This window comes from Neocloeon triangulifer, unplaced genomic scaffold, assembly GCF_031216515.1.
Source record: "Neocloeon triangulifer isolate White Clay Creek 2 clone unplaced genomic scaffold, ASM3121651v1 ptg000009l, whole genome shotgun sequence".
In the NCBI taxonomy this organism is placed as follows: Eukaryota; Metazoa; Arthropoda; class Insecta; order Ephemeroptera; family Baetidae; genus Neocloeon; species Neocloeon triangulifer.
In genome coordinates, this window is record NW_026775551.1 from 1672280 (window position 1) to 1698107 (window position 25828).

General features: G+C 38.6%; 4 protein-coding genes across 8 annotated transcripts; 3 read left to right on the top strand and 1 right to left on the bottom strand.

Moving 5' to 3' along the window:
- The first annotated feature begins 329 nt into the window (after positions 1 to 329).
- Positions 330 to 2567, top strand: LOC132195218 (uncharacterized). Its single transcript, XM_059617062.1, has 6 exons — positions 330 to 610; positions 801 to 1250; positions 1301 to 1380; positions 1435 to 1712; positions 1779 to 1888; positions 1949 to 2567. Exons 2-6 carry the CDS (start codon positions 822 to 824, stop codon positions 2045 to 2047), a joined length of 996 nt encoding a protein of 331 aa, XP_059473045.1. The 5' UTR covers positions 330 to 610; positions 801 to 821; the 3' UTR covers positions 2048 to 2567.
- Positions 2568 to 3236: 669 nt separating this feature from the next.
- LOC132195481 (putative gustatory receptor 28b) lies at positions 3237 to 6613 on the top strand. The gene is made up of 7 exons (XM_059617499.1): positions 3237 to 3372; positions 3716 to 3873; positions 3935 to 4252; positions 5211 to 5585; positions 5719 to 5787; positions 6269 to 6358; positions 6470 to 6613. The coding sequence occupies exons 1-7, from the start codon at positions 3237 to 3239 to the stop codon at positions 6611 to 6613; spliced, it is 1290 nt and encodes a 429-aa protein (XP_059473482.1).
- A 47-nt stretch (positions 6614 to 6660) lies between these two features.
- Positions 6661 to 25564, bottom strand: LOC132195549 (ATP-binding cassette sub-family A member 7-like). 5 transcript variants are annotated; one of them, XM_059617626.1, is made up of 45 exons: positions 25430 to 25564; positions 17250 to 17361; positions 16797 to 16890; positions 16605 to 16743; positions 16398 to 16546; positions 16196 to 16332; positions 15938 to 16138; positions 15755 to 15882; positions 15465 to 15695; positions 14894 to 15052; positions 14657 to 14834; positions 14511 to 14602; positions 14196 to 14453; positions 13918 to 14139; positions 13631 to 13853; positions 13342 to 13563; positions 13077 to 13281; positions 12909 to 13025; positions 12670 to 12847; positions 12487 to 12618; positions 12242 to 12433; positions 12103 to 12188; positions 11878 to 12050; positions 11467 to 11818; positions 11304 to 11405; positions 11189 to 11236; positions 10899 to 11077; positions 10627 to 10844; positions 10426 to 10567; positions 10278 to 10366; positions 10033 to 10219; positions 9810 to 9979; positions 9570 to 9747; positions 9397 to 9512; positions 9197 to 9341; positions 9013 to 9136; positions 8793 to 8947; positions 8610 to 8741; positions 8441 to 8554; positions 8180 to 8377; positions 7993 to 8127; positions 7740 to 7936; positions 7449 to 7686; positions 7292 to 7391; positions 6661 to 7231 (listed from the first exon to the last, which is right to left on the bottom strand). In XM_059617626.1, exons 2-45 carry the CDS (start codon positions 17313 to 17315, stop codon positions 7215 to 7217), a joined length of 6918 nt encoding a protein of 2305 aa, XP_059473609.1. In that variant the 5' UTR covers positions 17316 to 17361; positions 25430 to 25564; the 3' UTR covers positions 6661 to 7214. The 5 variants fall into 5 exon arrangements, with proteins under 5 accessions (XP_059473609.1, XP_059473607.1, XP_059473610.1 ...); XM_059617624.1 differs by lacking the exon at positions 25430 to 25564 and adding an exon at positions 20613 to 20941; XM_059617627.1 differs by lacking the exon at positions 25430 to 25564 and adding an exon at positions 20613 to 20940 and having other exon boundaries at positions 15498 to 15695.
- On the top strand, positions 17907 to 25745 carry LOC132195551 (galactokinase-like). Its single transcript, XM_059617629.1, has 10 exons — positions 17907 to 18035; positions 22119 to 22210; positions 22832 to 23032; positions 23519 to 23711; positions 23775 to 23904; positions 24418 to 24543; positions 24593 to 24774; positions 24831 to 24981; positions 25034 to 25154; positions 25243 to 25745. Exons 2-10 carry the CDS (start codon positions 22190 to 22192, stop codon positions 25354 to 25356), a joined length of 1239 nt encoding a protein of 412 aa, XP_059473612.1. The 5' UTR covers positions 17907 to 18035; positions 22119 to 22189; the 3' UTR covers positions 25357 to 25745.
- Positions 25746 to 25828: the final 83 nt, after the last annotated feature.

Here is a 25828-nt window from a genome sequence, read left to right on the forward strand (position 1 = left end):
TTAATTTGTATGAGAATAATAGACACGGCGCGGCGAACAGAAATATGTGCGTCGTGTTCAAGAAAGGGAAAGAGCGAAAGCTAATTCACACAAAAATCGGCTTCGTGCATGTTTGGTCCGGTTTGAACAGCATTGAGCAAAGACATGCGCGAGGATTGCGAGAAATGTGAGCATCCGCGGACCACCCATGAAGTCACCCAACATCGAACTCGCAAGACTGTACACTGTTGCCATTTATCGGTCTCTCCAATTTTCGCATTTGTATGAGTTTAGATAATGAGATGTGCTCCTTAAATGTAATTCAATATCTCCATTTTCTCATTTAGAATTTAAATTTACACAGTTTCGCACAGTTTAAAAACTAATTACAAAACAAAACTTCATCTATGTATTTTTCGTATGTATGAAAAATTGCAACATCGCTCTCATGTGAGGAGATTCTTTTCTCTCTTCAAGCGAGACAAAGCGAGCTCTGTTCGTCTGTTCGTTTCGTTCTGTCGTTACAGCGAAAATCAAGTGTCAAGTGCAGTCGAGTTGAGATTTATGAGAGAAAGGAGCGCGTATCTCTAGGATAAGGTGTATATATTAATCAATTGCTACGTCTATACGTGTAAGTTTCCTCGGCGGTCAGCCGCACACTCTTCTTTTTGGTTTTGCTTTGCATTTTATGTCCTTGACCTGACAAAATTTAAGTTTTCAGGAGCTTAGAGAACGAAAAAATTAAGAGAGAAAAGTTTCGAATGTTTTGCTAGATAAAAATTTTGTGTCTTTTTAAATGTGTATGTATAATTTTTTTGCAGGTGTTAATAACAACCCAAGGAATGGAAGGTCTGATTAACGTGAAGCCAGAACCAGATGAAGATGAAGATGAAGTGGAGTGGAAAGTGTACGAAAAATTGGTCAAAATGGGCCTCTTCGAATCTAATGCATTTTCCGATGAAAAGAGCTACGGAGAAAGCGGCACTTCCAGCAGGAAGCAGAATTTTGACGATAGCTCCGACCTGGACGAAGAAGATCTCAAGAAGAATGTGTCCAAGTTGCTGGCTTCCGATGTGAAGTTAGAGCAGGATGAGGACCTGTTTTCTGACGTTGAAGAAGATCAGTCGTCCGAAACTGAGGCAAAGCCTCTCAAAAAGGGCCGAAGAGGACGCAAACGAAAGCATTCTGATTCTTCCAAGCAGGCGCCCTTGTTTGATTTGGGCGAACTTGTGTTCGCTCAGGTCAGAGGCTACAACCCGTGGCCTGCCAGGGTAAGCTGAAGAACAGTTTGGATCTTTAAAATTCTAACCATATTTTACAGATTGATGATATCATTGAGCATGCCTCCGGCAACACGGATCTTTGCAAATACCAAGTTTTCTTCTTCGGAACCCATCAAAAGTACTTTGCAATTTTCTCATTGTTTATTTTCAATTGTCGTCATTCAAATTGCAGGGGTACTTGTGGGCCTAAATTCATCAAGCCATTTGGTCCTCACAAGGAAGAAATGCTGAACAAGTACAGTCGTAAATTGTACCATCAAGCTTGTGTCGAGCTCCAGTTCAATCCTCAAGCTACTGCTCCACCCCCAGCACCTCCTAAAGCAAAGGTTGAAAATAAGAAACCTGCAGACAAGAAGATCCTGACTGCAAAGAGGAGAAAGTTGACTCTGCGGTCATCAAAACTTCCGTTCTTGACCAGATCCCTCTTCAACAACAGATCCTTCTATTTCGGTATAATTATCGGGTTAATGTTTTGAGTGAAAAAGCATTTTGTTTTATCTCTGTTTTTCTATTTAGGCAAATTCAATGATGCTGGTGTGAATAAGTGTGACAAACCAACCACTTGGAAACCAATCTGGTGTGAGCGGAAACCCATTGGAGAAAACGACGAGGAAGCGTTGAAGGAGGTAATGTTTCATCAAGCATAAAAAAATCAAACTTAATTTAAATTTTTTGGTTTGATTTAGGTGACTGAGAGTGAATTCGGTCAAACACTTGGTAGGGTTGCTTCGGCAGTTGCACTGTTGAAGACCATGGCTGACAAAATGCTGCACAAAGTTTTCTAATCACCTGATCTACACTAATTTGTAAGCTTCTGAAATTCAGTGCTAATTTTGATGCTGAGAAAATTGTTGCAGTCAGCAAAATGTGTACTGAAAATTTTCCTATTTATGTTTATTTATTTCCAATGTTCAGTTTTATTTTTTGCTGGTCCAACATTGAAAGTTTCCTAATATATGGCACAAATATTGAATTTCTTAACTGAAATCTTGAACAGGAGGCCTACAATTTTGCATCTGTCGGTAACTGTAATTAGTTTTTCTATTTATATGAAGATGTACAACTCAGGAATATAATAGTATTATTTGAAGATGAAATAGAGTAAGGAAATTGAATTTCTATAGTATCTTGTATTTTTCTATCTTTAATATTTACATTGCAAGTAAAAATTCAAATACAAATCAGCTATCTCAGAAAACATAATATTGCCATTGTAGCTATTTCTAAGAATATAATATGGCACACTTGCCACAGAAATTTATAAAAAAATTGCAAATAAACAAGGATAAAAAAAATTATTGAAAATTCCGAAAAACTTATTTCGGGAATGATAATGTGGAATGCTAAGAGAAAAAAATGACATGAAAATTGACACAAAAATAATCATTTTACAGAAATACGAGATGATCTCTTCAACTCCAATTAAATAACATTGAATTATTTAAAAAGTTAGTAAGATTTAATCGGACAGAGAAGAAAACGATAAAATTAAGAGTGAAATTAAGTGCCCATTAAAAATTGATATTTGAATAATGAAAAAACATGATTCACAACCCACAATTAATTACTTGATATTATAAAAAATAATGAATTTTTTTCAACATTACTATTAATCTCAAGCGTAATCGGCTGTAATAATTCTCGGGATTCTCTAGAAGGTCTGTTCAATGGTCAATGGCCCACAATTTTCACTCTCGGGGGGTTTGTTTTGCCTGCCGCGATGAAAAGAACAACAGGCGCGCGCGTGTCGCATGCAAATCAAATGGGGCGCCGCTGCTGGGGGTCACCTGTGGCGACGCCGGAGATGAAGCAACAGGAGTCTCGCTCGCGTGTGCGAATCCACTTGCACGGCCAATTACACAGATTGAACCTGCGCGCAGAAATCGCGGCGACGGCGACGAAGTGTCGTCCTCGCCTATAAAAGGGGGTGCGACGAAACCGCGGCGATGCTTTTCGTTCGGACGAGTCAGACGCATGGAGAGGGTGTTCCTGCGCAAATCCTCGCGGGTGCTGGGTTTGCCGCCCGAAGCGACCGTCTGGAGTCGGGTGTACTCCCTGGTGATATTCCTGCTCGTTACGCTCTCGTGCCTCCACGTCCTCTACAAGTCAGGCAAGGCTGATATATCGACTGGATTGCTTTTTATTCCGAATCTAATTTCAATCACGACAATCTTAAAAGCGATAAACGACCCTTTTGATTTTATTATTCAAAGTCAGATTTTAAAATGAATTTGTAACCTCGGTTGTTCTATATTTTGAAAATATTTAATTACACAAATGTATTTTAAAATTGATTCTTTATATTTTTTTCTGATTTTTTTTTTCTAAAAATTGTTATTAATGAAGTTTTTCTGCCTCCATCTAACATAAATTCTAATTTATATTTAAAAATGTGTACCATTAATCCAAATTTACTTAACGTCCATAAATTTTTCCCACAAATCAACTTTCAGGTCTTGAGCCTCTTTTGGACAGACGCTCGGACGTGACCCTTTCAATAGCCTACATTTTTGACTTCATGGCTCGGACGGCGCGCGTGATTAGTTACATCATTATGCATTTGCTCACCTACAAGCATGCCGGCGAGTTTGATAAAATCTACCAAATTCTGGTAACAATTTAATTTTTTTCTTTTTATCAAATTAATCAATTTTTAAATTTTTTCCCTCCAGGTGAGCACAAAGTACAGGGTCACCGGTGACCTGTCGAAGAGGAACAACGATGCGATTTTATTCACGGTGGTGCTGGCGATGATCAGGGTGATGGTGGCCTTGGGCAGAGTTGTTTTTCGCTCGACCGGGCAGCCAGTCAGTCTGCTAAACACCTTCATCACCATGCCGTTCCACCTCAAGTTCATTTTCAACTTTTACATGGAGCTGCAACTGTTCACCTTGTGCTCCGAGCTGGACCATTCGTTCGACTCGATTAGCCACCGACTGAAGCAGCTCAGGAAAAATTGCACCTCGAACTCGATAACTGACTCCGGACTGGTGAGTGGATTGAAAGTTACAATATAATTTTAACGATGATGATTATTTGACAACGCACTTTTTCTTAAAATTATTCTATTATATTTTCTGTGATAATTATAATAATTCGAAACTTTTATAAGTGAAATTCAACATAGTTATGTGAATTTTCTCAATTTGAACACTTCCTGCAGTAAAAAGCGCCTGCGTTTTTACGAGTTATGCAACACGTTTGACGTGGCCGTCACGCAAGTTGCATAAATACCTCAAATACGTTTTATAGCTTGTGCGTGGTCAAATTTTCTCTTTATTTTTTATATGAAGACGCGAGCAGACGCGAGTAATACTGAATGATTTTTTTTTTACCAAATTTTAGTTTCAAAGAATACAATTTTGTTTTAAAATAACATTCAAAAATTATTTTAAAAATAGTTTTCTTCTGGTTTTTCTGGGATGAATAAGATCTAATAAATTTGTGAGTCTTAATAAGAGTCTATTTATGTACTTAGTAGATACACTTTTGTGTATTTAGATTTAGAACCAAAAAACTTCCCTCGCGAATTTATATGGGGTATTTTCCTATATTGTGTTTGAAACCCTCATATAGCTACTGTTATAAAACCTTTGTTATTCGTTTGAACCTTTTCATATCAAATAATTTTCCTTTTTTTATTATCCCTGTGTCATTATTTGTTACGATACAATGTTATTATACGAGGATTGACTTTCCTCTTTTAGAGAGGATCTGATCCGAGATGGGAGCAAAACGAATTCAAAAGATTGGGACGCATTAGGTTGATTGCTTTCAATTATTTTGGAAAATTTTTGCTTTATTAGAGATATTATATAGCTTTTTAATAAAATTAAAAAAAAAAAAAAAAAAAACTGGTAAAAATAATAACAGAATTAATCGAATTAATAACTGGCAAATTTAAATTTATACTATTTTCAGCATTTAATGTATTTAAAATTTTGCCAGGTTTTAGTGGACAAATGGAGATTGCCGATGATGCAACAACTAAGTCTGCACACCACCTATCTCGCCTCGTACGCCAGCACGGTACGAAACCTTCGAAGAGCGCACTCCACCCTCTCAAGCCTTACCGCCAAGGTCAACGCACTTTTTGGCGTTCGGCTGCTGGTGGACGTCACGGCCCAATTGACGGCGCTGCTGCTCCGATTGAAAATCATCATAATTTGGATTTTCAGCGTGCTGAGCCCAAACGCCGAGAGGGTCAATGAATTTGCCAACGCAATCGAGCTCGAACGAGCGGCGTCGGCGCTTGTTCTGTGCCCTGTGCATATCGGCACCGTGTATGCCGTCGTCTATTTTTGCACACGGACCGTTAAAAAGGTGCGCATTTGATAATAATTAAATATAGAAATCATTATTAACTTATTTTTAAATTATCTAAACTTTTTGTATAAAATTGTTGAAATCTTTAAAAATTTCAAAATATTATTTTAATTTTCTGTGAATTTTGCAGAACGATCTGATTTTGGCAGAAGTTCATAAATTGCTAAACCACTCGTTGGAAGAAGACAATCGACAGGAGGTTGGTGGTGTTAGCATGACAAATAATCATTTCGTCTCTTGCATTTGCACAGAGCTGTATATATCAAGCATTATTTACTTATTGGATGAATGTTTGCTCAATTGAGACTAAGATTGGAGGAGTTGTTGAATGTGCAGAATCACAATCGAACGCGTCACGCACTAAAACAACCAAATAGAGCGAACATGTCAGCAGATTGCTTTCCGTCGTATTTGAAAAGCTTTTTTATCTTATGCAACTCCAATTCAGTAACTAGAATATAATTGAAAATATTGTCTACTTTTAATGAAGCAATTCAGCGCAGTTTATATTCTTAATAGTTATTAGACTTGTTGTAATTTGCTCAAAAGTTTTAAACCTTCAAACTGCAAAGGCGCGCTCTAATGGGATTCTCATCACACGCTCTTATCGTAATTAAGTGTCCCGCTTTTCTTATTGACAAACCCCTGAACAAATTACTTATAAACTAATCTATTTCTAGCTGCAAATATTTGCCATGCAGCTGTCACAAAGGAAAGTTCAATTTACGGCTGCTGGAGTCATGCCGTTAGATTTCTCGCTCCTCTACTCGGTGAGTGTGCTTCACAAGTTTTAATTAAGACTTGATTTTAATTAGACCTATACAGCAAAACTCTTAATTAAGGCTTTAGTTTGTTATTGAGACCCTCTTTTGTTTTTGCAGTTCATGGGAGTCGTGACTACATATTTGGTGATATTAATCCAATTTGGGGCTTCGGTGCCTAGATATGCAAATAATGATTCAAAATTGTGCGTCGACTTGTTAAAAAATTTCCTGATAAATGCGACAGCACCCACGTCTAATTAAACATAATTTTAATAAATTATGTAGTGTAAATAATAAAAATGTTATTAAATACCTTAGTGTTATTATTTTATTACAATGAAAGTCGAATTTTTGATGATTAATGTATCATTATTAAATACTTTTCTCTAGATCACATGCCACCGGACATCACATTTTTAAACATAAATAAATATTTACATTTAACTGATTGCCTAACCTAAATTATGGAAATTATCACAAGAATCAAGGAGTGAATTAGAAATGAACTGGCACACCAGCATTGAAAATTTAGTTCAATGGACGCAATTTTTGAAAACATGAAGTGGCGTCCAGATTATCTAAAGTTCTAATCAAAACTGTGAACTGCTGTATCACTTAATTGTACTACCACAGGCTACGTTTCAACTATTCCACAGCATTAAATATATATCACAATTCAAACGATTTGACTTGTGACTAATTAATTTTCACTAAACAAAGAATTCTTCGCATGGTGCAAAAATACCTCCAAGGATTGGTGAGATTGTGGTGACAGGTAGTTGATTTAATATAGAGCTGAGAAATAAATTCATGACGCCATTCCCTGAGAAGTCATCTTTCAGAGCTTGCTTCAGTTACAGAATTAGTGCATAAATTTACCTGCAACAAAGAAAACCAAGTCAGAAAATCAAGGCAAGCCGAAATTCTTCACTCGATTACATTTTTGGCTGATGAGACGTTTGAAGCACGAGCAGTCGATTACGGCTTTGTCGCTGCTTTCAACGAGATCATTTTGTTTGTTGGCAAATCGCAAAAACACCTAAAATTGTGAAAAGTCAAAAACTTTTGCAGTAATTCACATTTCTCCTCCACTTACCTCTTCAAGTGTGGTTTGAGAAAGGGAATAGTCGTAGAGGAAGTTGTTGGTTCTCGCCACTTCGAGCGCCCCAAGTGCAGACGACAGCTTGTGCGAACCAGTGGGTAGCTGGAAAACCAGTCTTGTGTGGTGGCTCTCGCTAAGTACTGCTTCTGGCAGCATTTGCTTCATGTGCTGCTCCATTGCCCCAGTGCTGCCGACAGGGCACCTCACAACCAAAGTGTAGCCGTTGCCAAACCTTAATTTATACAATTAATAAAAACATTTCAAATTATTTTTGAAAATACTGACTTGCTCTTCAAATGTTGGGCACTTCCAAGGCAGGAAAGTTTGCCATTCACCATCACGGTCAGTCTTGAGCACAGAGCTTGGCACTCCTCCATACTGTGGGACGTTAGAACGACGGATCGTCCTTCCCGAACAGCGCGAAGAATGCAGCGCCACAAAAAGCGCCGAGCTGCTGGATCCATTCCACTTGTCGGCTCATCCTGCAATTCAATTTTTGAAATAAATAATTCAATCAATTGAAAATACGAATTTTTACCAAAAACACCAGGGGTGGATTTCCGACAAGTGCAATAGCTGTTGAAAGCTTTCTTTTGTTACCACCGGAGTACGTCCCAGCACATTTGTCAGCATACTGAATCAGACCCAAGCGAGACAACCCTTCGTCCACCGCCTAAAAGAATAAATTATTTTGAAATAATTTAAAATAAAAATCATTTGATTACTTGAGGCAGCTGTTGACTAGGAACGCCTCTCAGTTTGCAATAAAGTTCCAGGTGTTCCCTGGCGGTCAAAAGGGGATCCAGCGCGTCAAATTGAGGACAGTAGCCTAATTTACGACGCACCAAACGAATCTCGGTCTGGATGCTGTGGCCGCACACAAATGCATCTCCTAATGACGGTTTCGTGTCTCCAGTTAGCATCTTTTGGCACAGACAGAATTATTAAAATTTATTACTTAAGCGAATTTAAAAAAAAAAAAATACCTTAAATGTTGATGTTTTTCCTGCTCCGTTCAGGCCAAGAAGTCCAAAGCACTCCGCCCTCTTAACGCCGAAGCACAGCTTATTGACGGCTGGTCTGCCTCTCGGCTTGTAAATCTGTGTTTTATATTTTCAATTAATTTCATAATTATTTTTAATCTTCAAAAATTACCTTTGAGAGATCATTGATGGCCAACACATGTTCGTCACTGCTGCTCAGTTTGACTCTTTGTCTTTCAGCCCCGACGTCTTCTTCATCATCATAAATGTCAGACAACATATTTTCACTCAATTTAGGTGCTCGCTATATATTTCAAATTTGTAAAATACAAATGTCAGGAACTCATCGACTTACATTCAATTTTACAAGAATCCACTGCCATACTGGGTCAAAAAATCCAAACTCTATAGCAAGAGTGATTGCGAAGAAAATGAATCCTTCTATCAGCATGGCAAACAAATTTTTTCCAAGAAACTCCCATTCAAATCTGTTCTTCCTTAACTCCAGACCTGCAGAGAAATTTATTTTATTTTTAATTCCTTAATTTGCAATGTATTGGAAATTGGAAACTTACCAAAAGTTGCAAATGTTTGAGCAGCTAAATGATTTGTGGCCATTTTCATCAAGCCTTGGCCTAGGCAAAAGTGCGGGAAGATGAGGAAAACTTCTTTTAAAATGGAGCCAATGAACTGCAACTCCTAATTTAAATGCAAAGAAAAATATAATTATAGAAGAAGCAAATTTTTATTTTTACGAACCTCGTCATCAAATATTTCAAGTACAAAAACGGCAACAGTAGTGACAATTCCAACAAACAGATTCCAGCAAGCCAAGAAAACAAAAGCTGTGCTGGAGACTTTGGCCATGAAGCTGGCTGGGTACATTAATGGGATGCTGGACCACCTGGTGAGCAAATAAATTACATATACGAGTCTTTAAATTAAGTCAATAAGCGCACCCATAAAAGACGAGCAAAAGTATCAGGCCTGGAAGATTTTCACTCGAAACATAAGCCTTCTCGTCAAATATGAGGAAGATGAACACGCAGAGTGTGGCCGAAACTAAATAGCTCATCTAAATAGAAATGATATGAAATTTATCTACGCAGTTCAAAAATAGTATTTCTTTTACCATATCCCAGAAAAAAGCTGCGATCCAGTATACAGCAGCATCTACTCCAGAGACAAATTGCAAATGTTTTGCTTTGGAGGCTCTTTCCTCAATTAGCGTCACAACGAACGACGCCGGCACAAAGCTCATGGCAAAAATCACAGCTATTGCATGCAACAGGCTGATACTGGATTGTTTGCTAGAAATTGGAACAAAGCAGAATAATTTTATGAATTTCAACAAGATCACGATAATGCTTACATCATTTCTTGGGATAACTGGGTAGGTGTGAAGTTCATGGGGTGATTGATGGCTTTGATGCCGTAGAGCTTTGGGTTCTCGTTCTCTGGGAGGGAGGCTCTCAGCACAACATTGTTGATGGCATTCATGTATGAAACTGACATTGGCCAGCCTTTGTTGTTGAACCAGACCTAGAATTGTAAAAATTAATAGTAGTAAAATAAATATTGATTATTTTTAATACCTTGATGTTGTCAAAGATATCTTCTTGCTTGATTCTTTCGGTCAGGTTCTCGGTTACGGTTTTGTAATCGTCGAACCTATTTTGACCTAGGTTTGATGCCCGGTCAAGCCGACTGATGCGGTCAAGAACGTTGGAGATATTAATACGATTTGTGGGGTTGTAAACGCCAAGAGAAAAGCCACCGTATCTAGTGAAGAAAATCAGTAGAAAATGAAATAAAAAAGAACTATATGTGCTATACATACCTTATTTTGTAAAAATCGTCTTCAGTCTTTACAAGCCAGTCGGACACATTTCTTCCAGTGAGATCGTGGAATAAGTCACCAGTAGCAGCCTGAAGAAATTCATGCATTATATAATTATTCTAGTCTTTCTGAAAGGTAATTTAAATACCTTTATCTTCTGCGGACGTGGCCCTCCAGCACCAGCAGGGCAAGTCTGTGTGCCTCTCTGACATGAACAGCTTGGAGATATCTGGGAAATATTCTCTAGAGGTTCGGCAAAAATCTCGCTTGGTGCCACGCAGTTGTAGGTGCTAAACAAATTAAGAATAATCAAACTTTGCATCAACCAAGTTTACAGCTATTCACAAACCTTTCTCCAACACATCTTGTGCCAATTCCATAAGGTCCTAATATCTGGTTCTTGTATCGCTGGGTCCAAATGTTATCAGGAGATTGAACTTCCAAAAACATGTTATTTGGCTCCGTGTACATCCAAGGGTGGAGTTCCAAGGGAGGTTCTTCTTGTAGTCCTGGCAGAATCATGGTGAACACAAAGGCTAAGCACACAAATACGGCTGGCAGCACAATCTGGTGAAATTGAATAAGTACTCGGAATAAGAATCGCTGAGACAAAAGCCATACCTCACAAAAGAGTGCTTTCGGATTTCTCCTTGTGTGATGGAACCGCTTCGTCTGCAGAGCCATGAATTGTCTCCAGCGCAGTTTTCTTCGGCCAGACTTTGTATCCCAGTAGTCGGAATCGAAACTGTCTGTGTCTCCATTTTCTAAATTGCTGGGATCCTCTGTTGATGCTCTTGTGTCTAAAAAGATGAGACAAGAGTCAATAAAAAAGATTAATATAAAATGGTCAAAAGATATTTATGTTGGGCACGATCAAAAACTCACACAAATAAAGCAACACTTTAACTTACATTGAACCTTGTTTCCGTTCGCCTGGATGTAGATATTTCTTCTTTTTCCTGGGCAAAAAGCAACAACCACTTACAAATCAAGCCACATTCAAGGGTAAATTTCACTCGTAAATACCTTTGCTCGTCTGTTTCACAGTTGCTCCGTTTTTCAAAGGGGGTACTTGAATATTCTCACTTCCACCATTGTTCACAGGGGCACTTCCATTCAGTTTTTTTCCTAATAACAATAAATTACATAAAAGTTGATTTTAGAAATCAACAAAAATTCAAATTCATACCGTTCATAAAACGCTCGCTTTCACTGTATTCTCCATCATGTGCAATTTTCAAGAAGATTTCCTCCAGCGAAGTGTCGGAAATTCCATATGAATTGATGCCCACAGATTCACCTTGCTTGTCTAGTATGTCCAGTAGACTTTGCAGTGTTGGAAGCGCACCTTGCCTCTGTGCCATTGTGAACGGCAGGGAATAAACAAGCTCTTGTCCAACGGCTTCAAGGAGTTCAGCACTTGGGATGCTCATTTTTACAGTCTCAGTTATTTTCTTTATCTGCTCAGATGTAGCCAAATCCGAGTCAGGTTGCGATCCATTGTTCTGTGTCCCGTTCTGCTGCGCCTCTCTATTCGCTTTCTATCAAATAATTTATCATGCAACTGTAAGCCAAAAATCCTCAGAACTTGTCAATATACCTCTTCCATGCAAGATATTCTCTCCACAGTTAGGTAAAAACCAGAGCCAAATCTAGCCTTCAGGAACAGGCTCGAACCACAGCACTGAAGGTTTCCTCCAGAAATAATTGCGATTCGATCAGCAAGGAGGTCAGCTTCGTCCATGAAATGCGTTGTCAATATCACAGTACGATCTAAAATAAAAATTTGATTCCTAAATTTTTTGGAAGTTTTTATCTCTCATACTTTGTTTGTATTTGACTAAAAGTTCCCAGATGGATCGTCTTGAAAATGGATCAACGCCCGACGTTGGTTCATCCAAAATCACAGTTCTATAATGAAAATAATTAGAAAACTAGCTTTTGAATGTAATATTTTGATATACTTTGATCCTCCAACAAAAGCCACAGCAATTGACAGCTTTCGTTGCATCCCACCAGAGAGATTTTTAGACATTTCATGTTTCTTATGCGGCAGGCCTAAGTCGAGGATCATCTTTTCAGTTTCCGTGGTAACTTCGGAACTCTCTCTGCCTTTAATTCTTGCATAAAACCATAGGTGCTCCTCAACTGTCAACCTGTCGGCCAAATCTTATTAGTAAAAGTTTAGTTACTTTATTTATTTCCTAACTGGTCAAACAAGACATTGTGCTGGGGACAGGTTCCAAGACTGCCTCTAATACTGTCCATGTCGGTTCTAATGTCGTATCCATTGACATTTGCAGTGCCCTTTGAGGGTGGGAAGAGGCCAGTCAAGATTGATCTAAAAAAATATTGATGAGAAATGGCGCATTGAAGGTCATAATGTTATTACATTGTGGTTGTTTTGCCGGCGCCGTTGTGGCCTAAAAAGGCAGTGATTTGATTTTGGTAAAAGTTCAAGTTCAGATTGTTGAGGGCGACTTTGCCGTTGTTGTAAGTTTTGCTTAAATTCTTCAGGGCAACTCCAACTTGAAGACCATTTGGTTCCTCTTCAAAGTTTTCTGTCTCTTCTGGAACCAAAGTTAATTTGTTAATTTTAAAGTCATTCAGAAAATGTACTAATTAAATTACTTTTATCAAAGAGTTCGTCTTCTGCTGGAATTGGCCCTGAGTCAACAGGCACATCTTTTCCGCACCAGTAAGATTTTTTGACAAAGAAATACCAAGGTTTAGGCACTCCGTATTCACCTGAGTACGAAAAATAAATAATCAGCCTAATATGCTTACTTTCTATCTTACCTGGGAAAACTGCTTCGATGTACCAAGTGAGCACGGCATAGATCACTGCATCAACAACCAACAGGTGCATGCACGCTTGCAAATTCAGAGCATCATTTAGCAGAGGGCTTTTGTTGTAATTATGCCAGTGAGCGCCAATGCCAGTTTCCTCAAAGAACGACAAATACGAGCAGCCATAACCAAATGCTACATTAGATATCAAGCACTGAAAATTGAATTAAAATTGTTTAGAAAATAATTATTTTAAGTAGAGTAGTAAATGTACCACAAGGCCTTTGACGACTCCAGACATTTTCTCTTCCCAGAGGACAGTGAATGAGTAAGGCAGGTACATCACAAAGAAAATAATGCCACCAGCTGCTGCTGCCAAATTAGCCTTGGAAAAGAATGTGGAAATCAAGAAGCACTTGCTGATGGTTGCAATGCCGTAAATGAGCAGGAAAACGAAGATCAGGGACGGATCCGAGTTTTCAAGCACTTTTCCATACTAAATAAAAATTAAAAATGAATATTAGTGAAGGTAAAATTGAGGGCTCCAATAAGGACACACTCACCACTAATATCAAGGTGAGGAAAAATGTTGTGATCACCATCGGTGTAAAACTGTCCACGAACCAGCCGACCCAGTGCACACCATTTCCGAGGCCCATCACACGCATTGTCTCTTTCAGCCGACGCTCCTTTTCATAAACAATACTCTTCACTATCATTGAACTTGTGTACACCCAGGAAAGGGTCATAAACAAGGGGAAAGTTCTTGATATTGCAAGAATGAACCTGGAATGAAAATAATAATATATAATCATTTTGTCTCTTGTTTGAATGAGCATTCAATACAAACCTATCGATGATGTGGCAAGGATAAGGAAACTGCTGCAGAAAAATTCCAGGTGTTCGGCTTCTGTTGGTCTGCTCTTTGATCAAGCTGGAGTCAATCATGTCTTGAAGATAGGCAAATCCATAAGTGATGTACTTCAAATCGATTCCAGGTCGACGTCTAGGCCCTGGTCGGCGCAAGACGTCTTCCACTCGTTTGGTCGTGTCTATCCTGCCACTGTCCGTTCTATGAAAAAGATAAATACTTGATTAAATATTCTGCATCTTAGCAAAGTTAAATACCTAATTTTGTAAGTAACATATGGAGGAAGCTTGTCCAGAGTGCCATTGCTCTCGGAAACGTCGAGGAAGCTAACAACAGCCCACAATTTGTTGTGCTCCAAAAGTTCCATTCCTCTTTTTACAGCCTCCTCTTCAGTAGCATAGCTTTCAATTTTATTCGCATCGAAGCACTCAAGCAGGATGGTAACATTTACTTGAAGCTCTTCCAATGTGTTCAGTGCCGCTTCACGAAGCTCAGTGTTATTTTGATCCAAGAATCTATATATAAAATTTATAATGCACAATTGAAGAATATTAATCAGATTTTAATTTTACCTCAAAGCCATTTCATTAAGATTTTCCAGCTCACCAACCAAATTTTCATTCAGATTAGCCTTCAATGCAGAGTAAATTCTTGGCCAAGAATCCTAATTTATTTAAAATATTAATTTGTGTAAAAAGAAAGTAAAGCTTCTTCTTACTCTAATGACTTGCAAGCTGACAGTCTGGTTGATTAACGAGTCCTTCAGTCTTGGCATGACTGTGGTTGAGAGTAATGAAGCTGCCTCATACAGCCTCTCAATAATTGCAAAAGATTCGTTAACTCGCGTCATCACTCTGTCAAAAGCAGGTTCGGCTGGGGCATACAAAATTTTTCCTCTGTAAAAAAGGAAACAAATAATAAAAATTTTCAAAGGTGCTAAAATCAATAACAATACCGGATGAAAGGTTTGACTTGGTTCCACATGAATCTACTCAAACTGTTTCTTTCCAAGGTTTTGAAGAAATTGTTGCACTCCGCAGAGGCGTCCGTGTCATTGACGTAATCATCAAAGTGGGTCTCGGAATCTTTGAGTTGATCTTTCAGCTCATCAAATCTATTACCAAATTGCAGGGAAAAAAGTTAAAAACTTGTTAAAACACAAAATAAACAAACAAAGCTCTGTCACATGGGTGTTAATGCTTTTTGTTGCTCTAAAAAAAGGAAAACTGTGCTACAAATGAAATATTAATCAATTAACACAGCTACAAATTGATAAGCAAGCATAAAAAATTAAGTTTACTACTCTATTGCACAAGGGGTTAATGAAGCAAGCCAACGGCGCGTAGGGAAGACGGTCTTAAAAAAATAGGATTGGACCAACGACCTGCGAGCAAATGTTCCTTACTGCGATCTCTGCGGCCCAAAAAGTGAGGATGGTGCGGTTAACTAAACAAACCTGCAGTTTTGTAAATGATATTGTACAAAACAAGCAGTAGCAGATACTTAGGGAGACGCCAATGACTTGCTTTTGCATAAACAGTGAATCTCTTTCTCCCCACCGTGTGCTTTCGCCTCCACCTGCTGCAATTTGGTCCAGGATGCTCGTTGTGTCTGGGCCACACAGCATATTTTGAACGATGGCCACTGAAGTGAGCACCGACGGACTCAGCTTTGAAAAGTTTGCAATCCTCGAGTTCGTCGACTCGGCAATGAGCTTCTCCGTAGGCATGTACTTTCTTCCGACCGTTCCCACTTCACTGCGAAAATATTTTCGTGATAACATGGATTTACAGCCAAGTGATAAATCGGCACTTACTTGAGCGTCTCTTGGAAGGAATCCAGTTTACGAATGTTTTCGGCAAGTCTGGATGACAACTGCCCCAACTGCCGCCAGTCCGACCAACTCAGTTCTCGACCAAGATTCAGCTCCGTGAATTTCCACAGCTGAAAATTTATTTTTGTTCCTTGTCCATTGAAAAAATTTAACCAAATTTCAAACCTCATCCAAAAATTTCTGCGCTTTCACATTTTGCCCCAAAGACCTTGCTATGAAAGTTACATTTGACATTGGCAGTGAGCAAATTTCCCTCGACACATCCTGAGGTGAAGCTTTAATTGGTCCCCAAACCAAAATTGTGCTTAGTGTGGCTGCATCACAGAGCAATGCCCTTGGATCGTTTTGAACGGCAGCCAGTTGACCCTAAAAATTACGTACAATTGAAATACAATTAAGATAAGAGTGAGCAAAGATACATACCAGAGATATATTTTGGGGGACAATTTTTGCAGAAATTATAGAGTCAATCACCGATTCACTTAAATTGAGCTTTTCTCTTCGAAGCATCGATTTAAACTCTCTAGGGTCGTCTAAAAAACTTTCAACAGCAATGAATCCTAAAATTGACATTTTATTAATTGGGTTTGATTTGTGTTTTTTGGAGCTCAATTAATTGATTTACCTTCAACTGGTCTCTCTTTGGCGGCAATTGTCTGCACCAACGACGCCAAATCCATTACGTCTTGGGTCGCCGTTTCCAAACTGATCTTTTCTTTCGCACCCACATTTTGACCCAATATGGACTCAAATTCGTCAAACAATTTTTCAAACCTTGCAAAACGCAATTAATTTTTTTCTACAACCTATTTTGGGCAAATAATCTACTTACAGGGTGGTGTTGAGATTCTGCAAATCTTCTCCCCGTCGCTGCTGCACAGTGCGGTGACAAGTGTTGTTCAAGGTGCAGATGAAACTTTGAAGAAAGGGAAACTGGCCGGCCGACGGCATGGCCTTTTCCTCAAAGTGGCCTACAACACGACCTTTCCAGTGTTAAATTTTTACAAGCCCAAAAGTTACTTACACTCATGAATGTACGACTTGAGCCCTCGGGTTCTCACCCACATCAAGATCGAGAACAAAATCAGAGGCCATACCAGTTCTACCAGGCACCGAATCTGGAAGAGCAATTAATTCACATTGCATGTAAATAAAGAAGAGTGGTAAAAAAAAGCTGGTCTAATAAATTTCAAGTGCTACAGTTTATGATGTAAACTGTCTGACCAGACCGGCCTTGAGTGCCGGCGTTCAATGTTGCTTGCCTTGAAGCTTGGCAAAGAACTTGAGGTAGGTCCGCGTCAATGTAAATTGAAAAGCAAACATTTTTTTAATTGAATGCTAACACTCGAGGTGGATTTCATGAAAAACTGAGGCGGGCGAAGAAAAATGAAAAAAATAAAAGTCAAGGCAAAACCTTTGCGACAAGGTTCGCCGGGTTTAAATTGTTCTCTTTTTATTATAATTCTTAATTTATTACCTTCTGCCTTTTCCTCAGCACCCAGTTTTTCCAGAGAATCAATTGAACCTGCCGGAGGAAGTTCATTTTGGCGCCGGTGTTCACCCTTCAGAGGTGAGGCGCGTTTTCAGATCTGAAACAAAGAGAGCGACTTTTGTAATCGCGCTTCTTAGAGAGATAAAAAGCATCAATTTAAGGCTAATTTCGCACAAAGCAATAAAACAGGGAGAGGTTTAGCAACAAAAACTCTTAACGTAAAATTACAATTTATTGGTGTTTATGACGTCATAAAGATAAAAGAAAATTATACTCTTGCGTGAGCACAAGAAAAGATCGAAGCCCTCTTTTAAAGATCGGTTGCTGGGAGCTTGACAGGTCGATCAGGAGATTCATTTTACATTTATCTTCATGAAAACCTTGGGTAACATGCATGCAGGTGAATATTGCAAAAGATCACTCGAGTCCAGCGTGATGCACTTTTCTTTTATGCAATCTCCGTATAAGATAAATGACCCGAGCGAGCACATGCAATTCCCACGCGCATACTATATATTTTTTTTTATGTAATTATGATCTTCAAAAGGAGAGAGAGGTGCGTGCACCCGCAGCGAGCTCAAGTGCACTCACTGGAGCGCAGGTGATTTTTTTTAAGGCGGTTCAAGGTGAATAGCACACGTAGCAACCACGGCTGCTGCCATGGCAGGAAGATCGAAGCGACCAACATTTTGTTCGTTGCCGGCGCACACGGCGGCGCACAGCTGATTTCTGTCAAAACGGCTGAGGACGAAATGGAAAGTGGAACTAGAGGTTTGTTGGGCAATCAATATTGATATAATTTAATTCACACGCGAGATATAATAATATATTATCGACCATTGCACCTTCTGAAGATAAGAAAAGAAGGTTCTCAATTCACAAAAACTATTACATGGTGATTTCATGAAAATTTGAACCAAGCGAAACTCGTTGCAAACAAAAATGAAAAAATAAAGGACTGAACTGACCCCACAAGGTGACCTTCCGTCTGGTGGTACTTTAAAAACCTAGGATTGTGTCATGTCCAAAGTAAAACTAAGTGGGAGGAATTAATGAAAAATTTAAAAAAATGGGAACAATTTAATGAAAATAAACAAAAATTGCAGAAATTAATTAAGCAAAGGAGTCAGTCAATACTTTGATTAATTAATTTCTGCAATTTTTGTTTGTTTAGTTATTTTTTTTTATGAATACCTGCTACTTTTAAAGTACCAGCAGATCGCATGTCGCCTTTTGGGGTCGGTTTTAATTTTTTTTTCTTAACAACGAGGTTTGCCCGGTTTAAATTTTTATTAAATAGAATTCGTTTTGTTGTTATGAAATAATGTCAAAGCAAATGTTGAAAAATACTGCAATTAAATGAATGGAGTAGAACGTCAAACGTTAACAAACGTTTCGTGTTTTTCTCTGTATTGGGAATTATTTCTAATCGTTAAATTGATTAGTGCAAGTAGGCGTTGAGCTATAATATAGTGTTTTCCATACCCAAGAGCAGCATGCACGTTTCTACCGGCAAGGGCATTACTTTCTTAATCGAGTGGAAACTCTCGCGACAGCTACTAGAGTGAGGCCACACTTTGTTTTGTTCGATTACGCTAATGTGCAGTTAGTTTTCTTTCCAACTGCATAGTCTGCTTTGTGCGCTTATATAACACAAAACAACTGAGCCCGGGGCATAGTAGGGGTTGCGATATAAAAAAAGATTTTACTTTAGAGTAGACTTTTAAAAACGTATTGACTGGAATCAGAAATATGAATGCAGTCAGAAATGTAAGAGGTATTGAACTATTTTATCATGGAAAAAAACGCATTAAAAATTCCTATATAAACAAATAAGCAAATTTCTTTGTTTAGGATGATCATGGAAATTATATACATGAAAAATTATAAAAAGGGCTTACAATTCAGCCAGGAGAGAGCTGGAGGATGTTTACAGAGAAAAAAAGGGAACTCTGTAGAGTTCCCTGCCTAGGAGGAATTAGATTGAAATGTCACTTATTGTTAGCTGGAGCAAGACGCTCACTTCAGTAAAAGTGATAAATTTTCTAGTGAATAATAAATAATATTTATACATGACAAATAAACCGGAAGCAGAATTTGGTCAACATCCTAAATCTGAATATTCATTCGGTCAATGTACAGTACAAGAGGGAAATTTTAAAATTCCTTTTTACATAGTTTTACTGAAACTTTGCGAGAAAAACTAGGCTTTAAAGAACGGAATACATATTAATTTTTAATTCAGAGATTAATTTTAAATGACACAAATACTGTACCTTATTGGACAAAATTGCTCTGTGCGCCCTAATTTCCCAGGTTTTAATTAAGTTTTTGATTTTTTTGTGAAACTTAAAGGTACATTTTAATGTCATTTAAAATAAATTTCCTAGTTAAATATCAAAATTTTCGTATGTATTCCAATCTTTAAAGTCAAGTTTTTCTCGCACAGTTTCAGTATAAACATGTAAACACCTCTAAAAAATTAAACCCTGAAACTGCTTCACACTTTACAACACAAACAAAGACACCATAACACTAATTAGAACAGAAAAAACTCAACTATTTGGAGATTTAAAATTCCTGTTCAATCAATGTCCTGTAGGTGTGGGGTGGGTGCGTTCGGCGCTCCCGAATCAACTACTTATGCGGACAAGCGATGAAATTTAGTTTAAAACTCCCAAGAACTAACAATAAGGAAATGAAAAACCTACTTCCTCTGTATAAAGATAATAATTAAAAAATAATAATTTCTATTTAATCTTATCATGAGAAATTCCGTTTCATTGCCCCGTCGGAAAATTACAAATTTCGGGACTTTTTCCCTTCAATTTAAATTTTGCAAAACTTAATTAAATTCTAACAAATGAACAAAATGGACCCGTTGACAACTTTAAAGAGTCCATGGTATAAAATTTCGACGGACTCACCGAGGGTCGCATGACTGCTGACGGTGGAAAGTGCGTATTCGGCAAACGATCGCCGAGCTATGGCTGCGAACTTCCTGCGCGCGATAATCGGCGGCGTGCCTATGAACCGTGTGTATTTCTGGCGAAATGACAGCAGCCGCGACGCAAACCACAAGCACACAGTATACTCAAAACACGGCGATGACGAGCGAGGTCTAACTACACTTTCGGCGGTGCTTTTTTGTGCTGCAACAAAAGCACACGGCGCGCGCTCTCAAGGGCATGTCATAAGCGAGGAGGAGGCGCGGGTTGCCGAATCAATAAAAAAATATATTCATACGCCGAAAAAACCTTGGTCGGAAAAAACAAACACAGTTTTTCTTTTCTACCAAAGTTTACAGAGTGACAAACGAATGACGGCGCAGAAAATGAAATTGCAAACCTTTGCTTTCGGCGTCAAAGGAGCATCTCGTGCGTGAAGTGAAGATTTTCCTCCTTTTGCTGGCGCGGTCGCAGCCTCGACTGCGGCAAGGTATGGACCAAAGGTGCGAACCGACTGACTCAGCAGAAGATCCGTGGGGGTGACTCGATCGCTCATTGCAGCGCGCCTCGCGTAAACACGGCGGTCCGCACGCGAATCAGCTGCATTACGTAACCCTTTCCGGTCCTGCGGGCCCCCCTGGACGAAATTCGCGTGCGACCGGCGGCGGCACAGTGATGAGATGCGCTCTGAGGAACGCAGTCGGAACAGGGTCACAAAATAAATCGATAATCCGGCGGCTGTGCCAGGCCAGCCGCGCGCGCTTTGCTGTTTGTTTTCGCTCGCGTTTCTCTCGCCAAAAGCACGGCTGGGGAGCATCGGCCCCGCGCCTGCTGACGCGAATTAATAATTAATCAAATGCGCGCGTCGAACGAGTGCGGAAATTGCCTTTTGTTGTCTGTCGCAGCCGCGATAACGTGTATTGTTTGATTCCATTTATTATTTACGTGCAAGCCGCGGACTTTTTATTGTGTAATTAAATTTAATGAATCAATTTGGGAAAAATGCTTTTCACGCAATTTATTTCTAACTAAAAAGGATTTCTCTCAAATTTAATAAACAGGAAAATGGTCTAAAATCCAATAAGTATTCGTATTTTCCTATTGCCATATTTTTTTCATATTCAATGCGAAATGCATAAAATTATTTTGTTGTTAATTATAAATTATTTTCCTTTTTTTGTGTGTAGAGAGTTGTGTCGTGTTTGCGTTGTTGAGTGTATTCCAGTTTCCGTTTAAATTTTTCAAAAGAAATTTAACTTTGATTCAGAAATTGAGCAAGAAAACTACTGCTCGGAAAATAAATAAAAACGCACAAATTTCAACTTTTAATTGGAAATCTTAATTTATTCCAAAACAGATTAGTACTTCTGTCTCTAAAAAAATTAATTTTTTGTGAAATTTGTTTTCATTTTTAAATTTTAAATGGAAAAATTAATGTTTTGGAAACAGATATCCTAATCCATATTTGAAAAAAATTAAGATTCAAAATGATAAGTTGAAATTAGGACATTTTAATTCGTTTTCCGAGCAGTGGTTTTCTCAATCAGTTTCAGAATCCACGTTAAATTTCTTTTGTAAAATTGGTAAAATTATTTAACTTGGTCATTGTAAGAATTTTGATGATATATTTAAGATTTCATCATTTTTAGGTTCTTTGCAATTTGCCAAGTTATCAGTATATTTTTTAACTTGTTTTATAAGGTAAGAGACCAAAAGACCGAAATTAAAGAGCAGTTTTTGTTTTGGAAGTAGATCAATATTTCAAAATTTCTTTGAACTATTATATCCTTCAAAATATTTTGTTTATAAACGGCAATCTAGATTGTTTTAATATTAATTAATTTCAAATTTAGAACAACTTTAACTAACATTTCAAACTCTTAATTCTTATTTATTTTTGTTTCAGCCAAGAGCAATAAGAACTTCACAAACCGGCAATCACTCGCGAATTGAGGCAAAGGTTTCTAACGTCGCCGAATGCCACGCTACTTGGCCAAGGTCAGAATAATTATTAATAAGACAAACGAGAATTCGGCTGCGGATGCGAGCCTGACCGTACAGTCTAGAATTATTTAACAGCAGTTGTGGTAAAAATACATATTAATAAAATTATTCAAGACTCTCATCAGGCACAACAAAAAATTTAAAAATGTGGTGGAGTTAATTTTAGAATCACCTTGGAACTTAACGAGAGTCCGAAAAAAGATTTCCATTTTTAAATTCTGAGATCAGAATTTAGAGTTATGCAAGGAAAGGCTTGCGAATGTTTTGATTCTCAATATTTACAGGATTAATTTATTGCACTATCGATTAGATATGATAAATCCTTGATAGAAATTTAAGAATAAAAGCCTCAATTGCTTTAATCTACTTCAGAGCGTTATCAGCCGTTCCCTTTTTTTCGTTTTTTTTTGTCACCGTCTGCGAGTATGTGCAATGTTGGAATTACGGAATTCGCCTAAGTTTCTGCTCTTTATCGCAGCGAGACCGCGTGCACCGCATGCTTTTTTATTTTATTTTTTTGCTTCAAAATCCAACTGGCGCGCTATCGCGGGACCTCCAGCTGTTATCACGCTCGAGTCTCTAGAAGAGCCTTTCGTTGTTTGATTAATTAATCAGCGACGACTCGTCCGCCGAGGCGCTCCTCCTCATTCCGCCATGGCCTGCCGCACTCTCGAGCTCGACGAGCTGCTCGCGAAAGCGCAAAATGAGTTCCAACAGCAGTTCGGGGCGCGACCTGACATTGCCGCCGCCGCCCCTGGCAGGGTCAACCTCATCGGCGAACACACCGACTACAACGACGGCTTCGTACTGCCCATGGTATTTATGTTTAATTTCGGCACTTGAGAAAAAAAAGTGAATGCGCCAGTTGAATTTTATTCCTGGCCTTGGCAATTATTTTTTTTCCAAAGCTCAAGTTAATTTTATCCAAAATCAAGCTAATATTTCTTAATAGGAACATTACTTGGATAGTAATACAAAAATACCAATTGGGTCTTAATTCAACATCAGAAAATTTTCATTTCAACATAGTGAATTTTCCAATGCATGTCGCCAATGTATAAATTTAAAAAAAAAAACTTTTTATGATTCTTTAAAAAAAATGAGGGGACCAACTGAAACTAAGAATAAACGTGCATAAAATCCAATGATAATAAACTAAAGTATTAATATAAATAATAAAATTATAGTTTTTATTTAAAAGTAGCTTAAAATGTAATTTAAAAATATTGATTAAATTTATGAATAAAATAAAGACTTTAAAAAAAGTAAGTAAATCATATTTATTTAAAATTTTAACGCTAGGCCTTGCCGATGGTGACCGTGGTCGTGGGGAGAAAAACGTCGGACGGGCGATGCACCGTGGCGACTGCTGTACCTGAGGCGGACGAACCTCGTCGGGTGTCGTTTTCCGTGCCGTCCAAGCAGCCTTTGTTGCCAGGCTCGCCGAAATGGGCAAATTACGTGAAAGGCGTGATTGCGAACTTCCACGCCGCCAGTACGTTGCGAAACTCGTCGCGCGATTAGTTAAACTCGACTTTGACTCTCGGTGCTTTTAAAGGTGCGGTCGAGGGCTTCGAGGCAGTGATCCTGACCACGGTGCCCTTGGGAGGCGGACTGTCGAGCAGCGCATCTTTGGAGGTGGCAACTTATACTTTCCTCGAGGCTTTGACCAACAACCAGAGCAAACAGTAATTTAATTATTTTTCAATTAATTCAATTTTTGTTTAAAAATGCTTATTGTGAGATTGATTTTCAAACCCTTTTTAATACAGAATAAATTTTGTGGTAGAATAAATTGTTAAAAAGAAATCGAAAAATAGAAAATAAGCTTTAAAATGATAAAAATGGTTTCTTCATTTTTTTTTTATAATATTTTATCCATATCATTCAAATGTTTTGAATGAGTTAAAAGTGAATTCCCTGTAAAAACTTAAAAACTTTGTTCTATGAAGAAATTTACACTGGAGGAAAGATCATGGAAATGAAGAGATCGGGATCTTCCTCGTTGCAAAACTTGTTTTTTTAATAATAAATGATCTAAATTAATAGTTTTCAAATAAATAATTAAAATCATAAAAACAACTTTTGCAACGACAAAAGCCCAAATCTGTTAATTTCCAACTTTTTCTATACTATATTTTTAAATTTATCAAATTATGACAAAGAAAAGCAATTTTAAATTCTTTTTAATTAACTTTCAGATTGAAGGACAAAGCTCTCGCTTGCCAGAAAGCGGAGCACGATTTTGCAGGAGTGCCTTGCGGAATTATGGACCAATTCATTTCGGTCATGGGCAAAAAGGGCAACGCTCTTCTCATCGACTGCAAGTAAATTGACCTTTTTGATTGACGCCCTAAATTAATTACGCCAATTCAGATCGCTGGAGGCTGAGCTGGTTCCTCTCGACGACCCAAAAGTCGCAATTTTGGTGACCAACTCGAATGTGCACCACAACCTGGGGTCAAGCGAGTACCCTGTGAGGAGGCGGCAGTGCGAGGAGGCGGCCAGGATTCTCAAGAAACCGAGCCTCCGGGCAACAAAGTTGGAGGAACTGATGGGTAAAAATAAAAAATAATAGCAAAAAATCTTAATTGCGAGCGTAAAATCAAACCAGCCCAGGAAAAAACGATGGACGAAGTGATTTTCAAAAGGGCTCTGCATGTTATTGGCGAGATTAGGCGGACCGAACAGGCGGCTTTGGCCCTCCGGGTTGGCGACAACGCCTGGCTTGGCCGACTTATGAACGAGAGTCACCAGTCGCTGAGGTGATTCTAACAATTATTTCCTATTCAGAAAAATGTAATATAATTTTCAAAGGTACGACTATGAGGTTTCGTGTCCAGAACTTGATCTGCTGGTGGATTATGCAAACGAGGTGGAGGGGGTCTGGGGTTCGAGAATGACTGGCGGCGGATTTGGTGGCTGCACCGTCACCCTTGTAAGTTTCAAAATATTATTCAAGTTTTATCATTTAAATTTTCTTTAAAATAAATCCAATTTGATTGAATTTCAATTTAAAATTCTAGGTGAATCAGGACGCAGTTGACAAAGTGATCGCCAACATCAGCAGCAAGTATCCGGGAAAAGCCACATTTTACGTGGCAACTCCGAGCGACGGGGCACAAATCGTGAAATTATAATAGTCGCCGAATTGTAACAAAATAAATAATAAATTTGTATTTAAAACTTGCAACAAACTACACCGTGACTTACTCTACTGCTGCTTGTCCAGGACGACTTTCAGCTCCATCATCAAAAAGCTGCGCATCATCGGGTCCTTGATGTTGGCGATGGCCTCCTGGGCCTTTTTCCCACCGTCCTTGTAACGAATGGCCATGATCTCGGCGTACTCGATCCAAACGCAATTGGCACAACCGGACATGCAGCACGTGGTCGGCTCCTCGGGGTCTTTGGTCGCTGTCACTGGGTCTTCGATGGGCGTCGGAGGCTTTTCGGTCGAGCAGAGACGGACATTGGTTGGAACTCGGATGAGGCTCCGAGGGAAAATTAATCGACTCACAGCCTGAAATTTGAAAAAGAATTTGAGTTAGAATTATATTTGAAAGTTTTATACTGTAACTTTGAAAATACTTCTTTCCACCAACTTAATCT

Excerpts from the sequence above, each read along its gene's own strand:
- LOC132195549 (XM_059617626.1), bottom strand. The coding sequence starts at position 17,315 with ATGAACTTCCTCCGGCAGGTTCAATTGATTCTCTGGAAAAACTGGGTG. Across the intron at positions 11,078-11,188 it reads GAACGGAAACAAGGTTCAAT|ACACAAGAGCATCAACAGAG; the intron begins GTAAGTTAAAGT and ends TCATCTTTTTAG. Across the intron at positions 9,748-9,809 it reads CAGTTATCCCAAGAAATGAT|CAAACAATCCAGTATCAGCC; the intron begins GTAAGCATTATC and ends TCCAATTTCTAG.
- LOC132195218 (XM_059617062.1), top strand. The coding sequence starts at position 822 with ATGGAAGGTCTGATTAACGTGAAGCCAGAACCAGATGAAGATGAAGAT. Across the intron at positions 1,381-1,434 it reads TTCTTCGGAACCCATCAAAA|GGGTACTTGTGGGCCTAAAT; the intron begins GTACTTTGCAAT and ends TTCAAATTGCAG. Across the intron at positions 1,889-1,948 it reads ACGAGGAAGCGTTGAAGGAG|GTGACTGAGAGTGAATTCGG; the intron begins GTAATGTTTCAT and ends GGTTTGATTTAG.
- LOC132195551 (XM_059617629.1), top strand. The coding sequence starts at position 22,190 with ATGCCACGCTACTTGGCCAAG. Across the intron at positions 24,544-24,592 it reads GCTCTTCTCATCGACTGCAA|ATCGCTGGAGGCTGAGCTGG; the intron begins GTAAATTGACCT and ends ACGCCAATTCAG. Across the intron at positions 25,155-25,242 it reads GTGGCTGCACCGTCACCCTT|GTGAATCAGGACGCAGTTGA; the intron begins GTAAGTTTCAAA and ends TTAAAATTCTAG.
- LOC132195481 (XM_059617499.1), top strand. The coding sequence starts at position 3,237 with ATGGAGAGGGTGTTCCTGCGCAAATCCTCGCGGGTGCTGGGTTTGCCG. Across the intron at positions 4,253-5,210 it reads CGATAACTGACTCCGGACTG|GTTTTAGTGGACAAATGGAG; the intron begins GTGAGTGGATTG and ends AAATTTTGCCAG. Across the intron at positions 5,788-6,268 it reads AAGAAGACAATCGACAGGAG|CTGCAAATATTTGCCATGCA; the intron begins GTTGGTGGTGTT and ends ATCTATTTCTAG.